Source organism: Bombyx mori, chromosome 13 (assembly GCF_030269925.1).
Source record: "Bombyx mori chromosome 13, ASM3026992v2".
NCBI lineage: Eukaryota > Metazoa > Arthropoda > Insecta > Lepidoptera > Bombycidae > Bombyx > Bombyx mori.
The window spans coordinates 7098627-7111867 of NC_085119.1; the positions used below are offsets into that span (position 1 = coordinate 7098627).

Below are 13241 nucleotides of genomic sequence, written 5' to 3' on the forward strand. Positions count from 1 at the left end.
TGAATTCAAACCAAACACAACCAATGTTTAGTTCTAACCTCGGTTGTGATTGGTTTTTGCTTCATACGTCATTTTGGTTTCAAGTCGGCCCACTTTTTGTGTGAAATTTGTTCCGAGTTAGACTTCCTGACTTATTTATTCGTAGTAGAGACACGATGACTCGTGTCTCTATTCTCTATAAGTCGACTGCTTGACAGCAGCAAGCTAATAAGATTGTTTTAAAACAGTTAATTGATAAACTATGAAACGATTATAGTTTATTTATTTTTACAGATCTACAATATGTCTTGTTATCTGAACTATTACAACAATCATCGATTATAATAGCGTAAAACAGAAACACATCAAATAAGCATTCATGAATGATTTTTTTGCGCTCTCTTACGTAACCATCGAGCCTCGAACACAAAGTGTTAACTGGTTTATGATACCTACGCGTTAAAGCCCCTTTAAACTTTGAGTTTAATCGACCGTGATATCGAACAGTAGAGTTTGAACATTCCTCTGCAAATAATTGGGAATTACCTCTTGAAATTAATTAAGCATGGTTTCTTAAATAATATTTATGCGAGATCTTAGCATGTTCTATTATTTACTTACTACTTTTGTTGCAACAAAAACTAGTCGGGAATGTTATTCCTAAATTGAGTTTAGTAGTTTCTATCACTATTGTGTTTATTTCTAGGGAGAGTATTTATGTAATAACTAATTAAAACAATTTAGGGCGTGAAACTCTCTTGAAATGTGTAATTTTAATGTTTCGATTGGTTATTTACGGAGTAAATACAATCGTGATTACCACATAAGTATCAAAACAGAACATAGTACGGAATCCTAGGGCAGGAAGGGATTTGTTTTGTGCAAAGCTAACTTTCCAATAACAAAAATAAAAAAAAACGCATCTTGAAATGCGGCTTTATTTTTGTTAGTAAACGAATGGTTCGGAGAATAGGAAAGACGGGCGTGAGCGGTCGTCGGCTCGCACAGGACCGCACGCAGTATGTTTTTTTATTCCGTATGATCTACGTTGTTTGTTCCATAGTCAGACAGCCCTCGATAACGATAATAAAAAAATTGCTTACGACAATTGTTAAATTTATTAAAAATAACCTGCTCCTTTCACTGTTAAACACAGCGTACTGTTTTTTTTTTAAATTTCATTTCGTCCAACTAAACAAAAGTATTTACTACATCCACACACGTTTTAAACTACGTAAACAATAAATTACTACTCTTTGTTTGTTTTAAAATACTGAATATTTTCATCCGAAATCTATAATCTTAATGCAGCTCTGCTCTGATCTGCGGGTGTATGGAGCGGGAGGGGTAAACAGGCCAGCGTGAGTTTGTACGAACGCGCGGAGCACGTTATAGTGCAGTGTGAGTCACATGTAGAGACTACACCGCAGTATGATTCTGCGTGCTCTGTTAATTGTGTTGGCGCTGTTCGGTTATAGCAGCGCCGTATACAGCCGCGAGCGTGACCGTCTGCGAGCCGACCCGTGGCTAATTGACCGCGCTTGTGAGCTTAGCTCCTGTTATCCGGCCACCGGTAACTTACTCATTGGACGCGAAGCACGCCTCTTTGCCTCTTCGACTTGTGGCTTGCACAACCGCCAGCGTTATTGTATCGTTTCACACCTAGAACCGAAGCAGTGTTTCTGGTGCGATTCTACCAACGCTACTCTGCATAATCCTTATCTTAACCATCGGATACAGAATATTATCTACAAGTATTATCCGGGAACTCGAGTCAAGTCATGGTGGCAATCAGAAAACGGCAAGGAAAACGTAACAATTCAGTTGAACATGGAAGCAGAGTTTCATCTCACGCATTTGATAATACAATTCAGAACGTTTCGTCCTGCTGCGATGTTGGTTGAGAGATCCTTTGACTTTGGAAAAACCTGGCGGACCTACCGATACTTTGCTCACAACTGTGAAAACTTGCCAGTTCCGCATCACACTCAAAGATCGTTGACTGAAGTTGTATGCGAGTCTCGTTACTCTGGAGTGTCTCCTTCGACTGAAGGAGAAGTGATATTTAGAGTACTGCCGCCAAACATAAATGTTACAAATCCTTACTCTGAAGAAATCCAAAACTTATTACGCATGACAAATCTCAGAATTAATTTTACCAAACTGCACACTTTGGGAGATGATAAATTGGATAACAGAAAAGATATACAAGAAAAATACTACTACGCGATTTATGAAATGACAGTTCGTGGATCGTGCTCGTGTTATGGACATGCCTCTAGGTGCTTGCCGATGCCTGGAGTAGAGTCGAAAACTAACATGGTACACGGGCGTTGTGAATGTAACCATAACACTCGGGGCTTGAATTGTGAATACTGTGAAGATTTTTACAACGATCTTCCTTGGCAACCTGCAGTTGGTAAAACTTCGAATGCCTGCAAGCGATGTACATGCAATAATCACGCAACAACTTGTCATTTTGATCCCGCGGTCTACAATAAAACAGGAAAAATAAGTGGTGGTGTTTGTGATAATTGCCAGCATAATACAATTGGTGTAAACTGTGAACGTTGTAGGCCCAAGTTTTATAAGGATCCCAGCTTAGATATACAAAGTCCGGATATATGCAAACCATGTGATTGTGATCCACATGGCACAACTGATGAGGAAGTGCTTTGTGAAGGTGAAACCGATGAAGAGAATAATAAAATTGCCGGCCAATGTTTGTGCAAAACAAATGTAGATGGAACCAGATGTGACAGATGCAAAAATGGATTTTGGAACTTTGATCCCAATAACCCCTATGGCTGTGAAGCCTGCGCCTGTAACAACTTAGGAACCGTGACTGAAAAGGGATGTGATCCAACAATAGGAGAATGCTTCTGTAAACGTCATGTTACTGGAAAAAGCTGCGACCAGTGCTTGCCTGAATTTTATGGTTTAACTGACAGTGAAGATGGATGCTTACCATGTGATTGTGATATGGGTGGGTCATTAGACCACGAATGTGATGTTATAACAGGCCAATGTAAATGTAGACCTAATGTAATCGGACGCAGATGTGATCAACCACTACAAAACTTTTTTATTGGAGCTTTAGATTCTATTGTATATGAGGCAGAGTCAAGCCAGTGTAATTTACAAATCGATGATAATGCGATCCAAAGTCAAGCATGCCGCGTTTTTATAAGAGAAAATTATCCAGATGGCAAAAAAGAAACTTGGTCCGGCCCTGGGTTTATGAAACTACCGGAGAGTAGTACATTAGTATTCACTGTTAATGATTTGCAAACGAGTATGAACTACAACATATTAATAAGATATGAACCACAATCACCTTTAGATTGGAAAGAGGCAAATATTTTAATAAAAAGACCGTACCCTGTAGATGCAGAGTCTCCTTGTGCTAGTAAAGGGCCAGAAAACGATAATATAGTTACTTATCTTCCCGCAAATCAACGAAGTGTACTGGTCAAACCTGCTGTGTGCCTAGAAAAAAATCGGGAAAATGAAATAAGAATATTTATGGGTCGACAAAATGCGCAATCGTCAAATTCAAGAGCCACTATTTTGATTGATTCGATCGTTCTCATACCATCGTTTGATGACTTACCATTTTTAACAAACGGGACAGCAATGAGAGATGAGTTTGAACGTTATAACTGTGGTGATTCCTATTATTATAATCTAAATCGAGATAATATACCCGAAATTTGCAAAAAATATCACGCAAGCATTGGATTTTACGTACGCAGAGGTTCTCAGCCCTGCCAGTGTGATCCGACAGGTTCAAAAAGTCACCAATGCGACCCTTACACTGGATTTTGTCAATGCGTAGAAAACATTGTTGGGGCCCGGTGCGATCGGTGTGCGCCCGGTACATATGGCTTCAGTAAATTTGGATGTAAGCGGTGTGACTGTAGTAGTATCGGCTCACTCGATAATTTCTGTGATGCAACCAGTGGCCAATGCAAATGCAGAGCAAACACTTATGGTCGTGCTTGCAACTTGTGTCAACCAGGATATTTTAACTTTCCGAATTGCCAGCAGTGCGATTGTAATGGGCATGCATTCGAATGCGATGACAAAACGGGAGCCTGTAAAGAATGTACAGATTATACAGAGGGGAATCGATGTGAGAGATGTGTTGAAGGTTATTATGGTGATCCTCGCTTGGGCTTTGACATACCATGTAGACCATGTCCATGCCCTGGTATCAAAGGAGATACAAACAAAAATAGTCACGCAGATCGCTGTGAACTTGATCCAGAAACGAAAGACGTTGTCTGTGATTGTAGAGAAGGATACGCGGGGCCGTTATGTGACGTATGTGCGGATAATTATTATGGTGATCCACTGCGAGATGTTTGTAAAAAATGTGAATGTAACGATAATATAGATATTACAAAACCTGGTAACTGCGACCCCTACACAGGAAAATGTTTGCAATGTTTATATAATACCGCTGGAGATAGTTGTGGCGTTTGTGAAACAGGATACTATGGTGATGCTTCAGAAAAAACTTGTTACAAATGCAATTGTTCAGTTTTAGGTACTAACTTTACCATTGGAGACTGTGATAATATCACTGGGCAATGTCCTTGTCATCAAAATGTCATGGGAAAAAATTGCGATCAATGCACGGAAAATCATTGGAGAATTGCAGTTGGCACGGGATGTGACCCTTGCAACTGTGATGCCGTAGGCTCATTATCTCCTCAATGCAATCCATACATTGGAAAATGTGATTGCAAGCCAGGGTATGGTGGCAGGCAATGCGACCAATGTCAAGAAAATTATTGGGGCAATCCCAATATTGAGTGTTTTGAGTGTGATTGCGATCCAAACGGTTCGATTTCCCAACAATGTATGAGAGAAAATGGGTCTTGTATTTGTAAACCAGGAATTGGTGGTCATAAATGTTTTACATGTGCGAGAGGTTTTCTCGGAGATGCGCCACATTGTTATGCATGTGGAGAATGTTTTGATAATTGGGATCGAATAATAGACTATCTGCGCATAGAAACTGATTCTGCCATTAGAAATGCTAGTAAAATAAAATCGATTGGTGCAACAGGAGTGTACACAAGAGATTTTGACGAAATGACGACAAAGTTAATGACCATAGAAAACATTATCCAAAGAGAAAAAGAAGGACAATCAACCATCCCTGATTTATTATCCAATATAACAAACATTCAAAAACTTATCACAAAAACCGAACAAAAAATAAAAAACAGCAACAGGCATCTAAATGATGTGACAGCCAAAATAAATCTCGGAAACGTCACTTTGGATGGTATAAGAAAAGAAACAGATAAATTAAAATCGAAAGCTATCGACCTAGGGAACAACGCCACTAAGTTACAAGAAGCTAATTTAGAAGGAGCACTTAATCTTACACGGGAGGCTAAGCACAGAGCAGTCAAAGCTTTAAATGATGCTAATCATCTACAAAATGATATAGCAAAGACAGATCGTCAACTGAAAAATACAGACAGACTTATAGAAATGCAATATGGCAACTTTAATACTACTCAAAATGAAAATGACAAAAAACTTACCCAAATGCAAGAACAGGTAGATCGACTTGAAACTATAATACCTAAATTAAATGATAAAATGTGCGGACAGGAAACAGATACTTGTGATATATGTGGAGGTGCAGGATGTGGCAAATGTGGTGGGATATCGTGTGATCAAGGAGCTGTAACAAAAGCCGAACAAGCCCTTGATTTTGCCAATAAAACCGAATATAGAATCAAAGAACACGAACTTAGCGCTGAGGATATGTATAAAAATATCTCACAAGTAAGACAAAATACTGTTTCAGTTAGATCAAAAGCTAGTGATTTATACAATCGAGCGTTTCATTTTAAATCAACAGCAGAAAGAGTAACTAATGAAAGTCAAGAATTGACAGCAGAATTAAAAGACTTTTTATCGAACACATCCAATACTCCAGCCGATGTTAGAACGTTAGCAAACGATATTCTTAATCTGTCGATAAGAATTGAACCTAAAGAAATTACAGACTTATCACAGCGAATCAATGAATCAGTTTCGCAGTTGACTAATATTGAAAATATAATTGCAGAAACTGCACCGGATTTGGAAAGGGCTAAAGCTCTCAAAGACAATGCAACATCTGCCAGTAATAATGCCAATCTAACGTTAGATATGGCGAACAAAGTTCTACAATCTCTTGACGAGGCTCAAGCAGCACAAGATGCGGCTGAGAACGCAATAGAAAAAGCGAATAGCGATATAGAAGCCGCGAAAAGTGATTTAATTCCAATAGCATTAGAGACTGAACAAGCGCAAAAAAAAGCAAATGAAACTATAGAAGACGTTGAAGCCCTACGATTACGACTTTCGCATTTACAAAAAGATATTTTAAAGATTGAAAGCGACGCGGAACAAGTAAAACACGAAGCAGATGATGTTGTTAATCGTGCAGAAGGCGCGGAACTCAAAGCAAGACAACTCCGACAAAATTTCAAGCAAACAAATAAGTCCTTAACAGAACGGTCTAGTCAAACTCTTAATTCAAGGGAACGGGCACAAATGTTGCTGGACCGTGCTACGAAGCTAGCTAGTGAAACACAAACGCAGTTAAAGCTCTTAGCAAACATGGAAGAATTATACAATGACCATAACGAACAACTGAATACATTAGAAAATGAAATAGCTGTTCTGAATACACAAATGAATTATTATTTGTCTGAAATCACGAAACGATCCGAGAACTACAGATCTTGTACGACATAAATTACCTACTCTTGTTTATATAGGAGTGTGCCATATTAACATAATATTTAGATCAATATACCTGCCAAAATAATTTAAAAATGAACATTCATAATAATTTATTATTGATTCGAGAGTCCGTAAAGATATGTTTCTGAAACGATTCGTATGACGAAGAAAAAACCGTTTGCTGAAATGTCGTTTATTTGTATTAAACAATTTGAGATGCCCTTAAATGTTTTTTTTTATACTATACTTATGCGTATGTATGTTGTGTATGTACCTTAAAGGGGTAATTTTAATTGTATTTTAGATTGTACTTTAAATTTTTTATAAAGATTTTAAAATGGTGTTTCATTTATTTTATTGAAAAATGTAATTTTAATGTAATACCTTTTTTTAACGCTGGGGAAATATTTTAATACCCTTTTTCGTTGCACTTCCTGGGCTGACTAGATCACGACCCACCTGATAGTAAGCAGTTTAGCGAAGCCCACAGACACAACACATGTCACAACCCACCATGAGTCTGATAGGTTGATATCGTTGTATTCAATAACAGCTGTTCAGCCCTTCAAAATAAGAAGTGGAGGAAATGGGCAGATGGTGATAATTAAGTAAACTTATAAAAACATTTCTTAATCGTTCAATACGTGCTACCTTTTTTCTTAAAAATTGGTAACATCCTGCTGGCTTTTGATCCTCGGCATAGTCACATCTTTCTATACAAGTTTACCCTACATCGTATCCTAAGACCAATTCAAACATATTATGTATGTATTATACATTTATGTGCTTTTAATATTTAGTTTACGAAGTGTAAACCGGACTTTTATAGAGTTAATCCTTTCTTATGCAAGGCATTAGGTTTTATAGATAAATTTGGGTTCTAATTGGACAAACGTCACCGATTTTATTTAAAAAAAAGGATGGTGTGGTTTTTCGTGGTTAAATGTACATAATATTTATTTATTATTTTCTAAAATAAAAGCCAAAATAATCTACTCAAATTAATATTATTTTGAATACTGAAATGTTGTAAAATTACAATGGATCATTATTCTTACGTATGACAAATTTGTATTTTTCAACGAGCACGTTGTTTCTAAAAAATTATAATAATAACGAGATTGATATAGTACGATGTTGACAAAAAAAATTGATTTTTATAAAAAAACATAAACAAAAAAAAGTTTTGAATCTATATTTAGACATCATAACAAAACTAGATACTTTTATAGTTACTTTGTTGAGTATCCAACCGTAAATATTAACAATTATTTTTCATATGTCCTTATTCCTTCGAAATATTCTACATTTAAAATGCATTATGAACGTATTTTTGGTACAATGTTTTGGCATTTCAGCAGATTAATTATAAATTACTACATAGTACTCAAAGTACAAAAGAAAATAAAACTAATCACAACGCCAGCACAAGTCGCGATAATCCAAACGATCACATGTAGATTGACATATTTTGACACATTAAGCTCTCGTAGTGTCAAACCGTCCATTGTTGTATTAGCCATACTTCGATCAGCTTTGCTTTCTCTAAAAAGAAAACATTTATTTATTAACGTTTATGGAAGCTCACAGCCAAATTTACACACAATTTTTGCAAAGTGACGGATTTAGGCATGATGCCGCTATAAGCGCTGTTTGTCGCACCGCCCTTAATGTTAGAATAAATTTTAATGATTTTGATCCAATATTTCTATATTAAATTTAAAAATAACTTCATAATCTTTTTTATAAAAATTAATCTGTACTCGCTTTTAAAGGAGACTGTCTTTACTTTATTTCGACACTGAACTTATGACGACTTGGCATTTCAAAAATTTTAAATCACTTTTAGAAGTGACAAATTAGAATGAAAGAATTACAAAACAAGATTGATGGATTTTTTTAATTTCAATTATAAGTGTTTAACATCCTACGCACTGACAGTCATGACGCGAAAGATAAGATTTATATTACAATTACAGTTAATGTAGTCTACGGTTGATCTACAGGTCGCTTTTCATGGACGATGTCACTGTTTCATATATCGACAGGATTTTGGTAAAACGATTTACTGCCTTACTTATCATATGGGCTACGAATAGCCGTAACATTGTTTCAATAAAGAGTTTTATTTGTATTGTCTATAATTTTAAGTTACTTGTATATTTTTATCTCTCAACTACATTGACCTCCTCGTAGGTCGAGTAGTTGGTGATCATGTCTTCTGTGTTACTGTGTTGTGTTTCAATTACTGTTCGGAATGTGTAGCTGTTATTAAAGTCGTACATACCTTAAAGTCATACATACGTACCTTCGAAGCAATGGCCCACAACCGAAAGATGTACAATTATTTGATCTGTTATTTGGTGTAGTATTCTCCATGACAAATTCACGTCCTTGTTGACAATTTATGCATTTATTACAAACATATGTGTATGTATTACAATAATAACCAGCTGTGCATTGTTCATTTTGAGTGCACCCTGTTGGGCGAACATTAAATGCTGTGGAAATTCGTAGTAATTGCACAAAAACGAATAATCTAAAAACAAAAAAAAGGTTAGGTGTTTTTACTGTTAGGATTTATTCTTGGTCACAAAATACCTACGCAACGTGTTACCCGCGGACGTTATTACTGGAATATTTTGTTGTAAGACATCTCTGTTTTGTCTTTAAGGGCAGATTTTTATATTTCTACCGTAAAGCAGTCATTTGTTGTCCCTATTCGACTGAGATAATTTCGTTGTACAGTATAATTGTGACTTAGGAGTGTAGAGGTAGGTTACGGCGTGTACATTATCATTTCTGTAGGCTCCAAATCAAATAGTCGTTTAAAACCAAATTAGCCTTCATAGACGCATTTACACGGTCATAACTTTACCACAAATTCGGAATGCCATAGAGAAAAATTTAAAAAGTTCAATTTTAGCTCTTTTCCCATTATTTTAAGTAATTCACATACAATTTTCACAAATGACATAATAATAAGGTCCGACTGATTAAAAATATTTTCGTGCAGTGCTGTATGGAATACAAATTTCCCGACCTCTTCGCTGTCGCTTCGCTGAGAGGCTATTCCAGCTACACCCGGACGGGGCACAAATTCAAGTCCACGACCCATGATCAATTATATACGTGGTCGCTAACTGTATTATCCAGTTATAGCTATTATGTACTTTTAATTTCAAAACTGTAAAATTTTAATTCCAAAATAGCCCTGGAGGTTTTATTGTATTTATTTATGCCTTGGCCACAGAATGAGTTAATCTTTTTTGTGGTGTTAGATATACTTAATAAGTTAATATTTATTGCTAGTAAATCTTGAAGTACTTAGAAACTTTAAATTTTGATGGACATGTGTACCCACGTAATATTAGCAAAAATATAACATGACACTCTTGTGAGTATAGATACTAATGTCACATAGCCCACTGAGTTTCCCGTCGGATCTTCTCAGTGGTTCGCGATTCCGATGTAATGGTAGATAGATTCTGCAAAGCACGGCTCTTGCTAGGGCTAGTGTTAGCATATTCTCTGAGCTCACCCGGGCGTAGCTGGAATAACCTCTTAGGCTACCAGTGAAGAGGTAGGAGACATAAAATGTTTTTAAAATTTTGCGAACTAAGTCTCGAGTTTTATATTAAAAATGGCTCGGATGGCTCCACTACCTAATAGTTGCAAAAGAAACACACTCTCACGATCAACAACTTTTCCAAGTATCGAAGTTCATGTACATAATTTAATTTTAAGGAAATAGATATATGTTGGTAGGTAAATGTCGTTTGCTTAAGTTTAAAAAAAAAGGAAAGAAGAAGAGGTTGTTAATTCGAACTGCATCTTTTTTTTCGGTAGGCAGTGGCTTGACTGTGTCCTTGGAATTGCTGACGTCCATGGGCGACGGTAGCCACTTAGCATCAGAAGGACCGTGTGCTCGTCTGCATACAATGGCAATTAAAAAAAAGCGGGATTTCTTTTTATTACACCATGTTATATCCTTATATTCCTTTAAAGACCTTTTTTTTTATCCTACCTATGCTGATAGCCTTGAGAGGCTATGTCAGCTTACCCTAGCGAGTGTAGGTGAGCTCACGGGGCTCAAACCGGAGAGTTGCTAACACTGACCCTAGCAAGAGCCGTGCTTCGCAGAATCTACCACCGGATCGGAAACGCGACCCACTGAGAAGATCCGGCGAGAAACTCAGTGGGCTGTGTCTCTTTAAACCGTATAATAAAGTATATTCCATAAAATGGAAATAATGCGGGAGCCGATGGGTCTATTCTCGTTTAGATCGCTCGGGTTCAACCCGAATCTGTTCCCATTTTTTTTTGTAAATTTCCATGGGTATTATAATACCTATAAATTCATAATGGACTACATCTTTTTACCGCACTAAAACGTCAATATTATTTTTTTTTATGATTTTTTTTTTATTGCCCTTGTAGGCAGACGAGCATACGGCCCACTGATGGTGAGTGGTTACCGTCGCTCATGGACTTCAGCAATGCCAGGGGTGGAGCCAAGCCGCTGCCTACCGCTTAATACTCTCCATAAGCCTCGTTTGAAGAAGGACATGTCATAGCGCTAGAATAATAGAAATTGTTATTTTTGAAGTCAGTACCGGACAAAAATAGATCAGGTAGATCGTGAAATCACCAGTTGCATTATTTCAGTACTCTAATAGCTTTAGGTGCTCGCTCGTAGTAAATGAACGTGACTTGGTGACGCATTTTCTAGAATCCCATGTAGAGGCGGCGCGACGTTTGTTCACGGACTCTAGTTGTAGTAAGGTACAATACCTACGTATACTTAATTAAAATATTTTATCAGCTGTGAGCATCCATTATGAAACTAATGTATTATTCTTAAAACTATTCAATCGCACCTGTCTTAAAACATATTTATGATATTATTAAGACATCAATCTTTCCCGATGCCAACCACTCGGTAGTACAAATTTTTATTCAATACTATTTTACACGTGCACATAAATCAAGAACAAAGAAAGGTACATGCATTCATTTTGAAAAATTAAATCGATTTTCTTATGATAGGTACCGAATTGATATTTAACTACGTATATAACAATTGTTTATTAATAAATCCACAGATACTGACTTCTTTTGCTGAAGTTTTTAATTCAAAACCTAGTCTATTAAAAACAGAAAATAAAAACTATAATATATTCTAGGTACTTACATTAACGTTATGTTTATGTAATGATTGTACTTTCTGTTCACACCAATACGTTTCTCAACTTCGTGCATTGTGTATTTGTCCGTGTCATTCATCATTTTAATATGATTAATACTTTGGTCATCTAATCAAAGGAAAATCACATCGATACTTAATTATAAAACCAACTAATGTTGTTGGTAGCCGTAGACCGGCACCTCCAAAGCTCCACCTTGTAATAAATGAAAAAGCCTTGATCTTCCTGTGAAAGACCATGTCGGTTTTAGTCGAGGTACAGGTTCGAACATGTTTCAATTTTGAATTTAAAAAATGGCGCGAAATATGATTATTCTTAACTGCTTTTGTATTTTAATGTAGTGTTGTTTTTGTAATGAAATAAATTGGATTAATTTCTTCTTTTAAAGACGTTGTGCAATGTCATGTCGTTGCACAACGCCAGGACGGTGGAGATAAGTTCATGAGCACTGTTCGTACAGTAAGGATAACCTCTACTGATCCTACTGAATACACACATCCTGATAGCATCTGAAGGAAACGTGCGATACAAAACACATGTTCTCATTCTGTATAGGTTCAAATTATGGAAGCTAGTACTTGAGAGTTCCGGCCCAAAGATACTGCACACGAAGCGTAAAGCGTAGCGTTTAGGTTCAGATATTCTGCTTAATCTATGAGACTTACGATTCAATCCTGTGTACGTTTTACATTTTTATAATATCTCTATACTGTGGCTTCGGATGCCTTAATATTATGAAGCACGATTACAGACTTTCGTGATATAACAAATTAAAAATAATCCAAAAGATCTATAATTATTTATCGTCACCAAACTGTCGACTCGAGGTTTTTGATCATTAAACGGAATCAGCGTACAGAGCTCCTGTCAAAACAAGACAGAATGAAGTCGTTCTATTAAGACTGTTGACTGCAAAGACTGCAATAAATTCATTTTCAAATGCATTCAAGAAATGTAATAGCAAACTTGTTGTCTTTTCATAATTTTTAATGATGTATTATTTTTTATTTTCATCTTTAAAAAGTTTAGTAAAAATTCATAATTTTTTTAGTTAACTAACGCTTATCAATGAGTCTTTCTAGTCAAGCCATTTAGCGATTTATACCATTTACGCTAACTACCGGGTTTGTAGGGTTAAAAGGACGCGTCCGAAAATTAGTCTTGTGTCGCAAAACTGCCGTCAAAAGTTCGTAGTCACGTGTGGTGGGTTATGTATTAATTAGAACAAGGTTAGGTTTAACAGAACCGCACAAAATCTTGACAGTTGCTGCAGTGGTTTTCGCTAAAGCACTACTA

The 13241-nt window shown here is 36.4% G+C and overlaps 1 protein-coding gene and 2 long non-coding RNA genes across 4 annotated transcripts; 2 read left to right on the top strand and 1 right to left on the bottom strand.

Moving 5' to 3' along the window:
- The first annotated feature begins 1383 nt into the window (after positions 1–1383).
- Positions 1384–7076, top strand: LOC100862837 (laminin beta-2 chain). The gene is given in 7 exon segments (NM_001257058.1): positions 1384–1499; positions 1501–3833; positions 3835–3854; positions 3857–4527; positions 4530–4556; positions 4559–4827; positions 4830–7076. Coding segments are annotated over 7 exon segments (5286 nt in total). The 5' UTR covers positions 1384–1454; the 3' UTR covers positions 6751–7076.
- A 650-nt stretch (positions 7077–7726) lies between these two features.
- Positions 7727–12799, bottom strand: LOC101736276 (uncharacterized). Of its 2 annotated transcripts, none has more exons than XR_009974593.1 (4): positions 12611–12799; positions 11933–12170; positions 9047–9277; positions 7727–8283 (listed from the first exon to the last, which is right to left on the bottom strand). It is a non-coding gene; the product is annotated as an uncharacterized LOC101736276 (long non-coding RNA). The 2 variants fall into 2 exon arrangements; XR_009974594.1 differs by having other exon boundaries at positions 11933–12053; positions 12611–12797.
- Positions 8258–8882, top strand: LOC134199925 (uncharacterized). Its single transcript, XR_009974595.1, has 2 exons — positions 8258–8410; positions 8514–8882. It is a non-coding gene; the product is annotated as an uncharacterized LOC134199925 (long non-coding RNA).
- Positions 12800–13241: the final 442 nt, after the last annotated feature.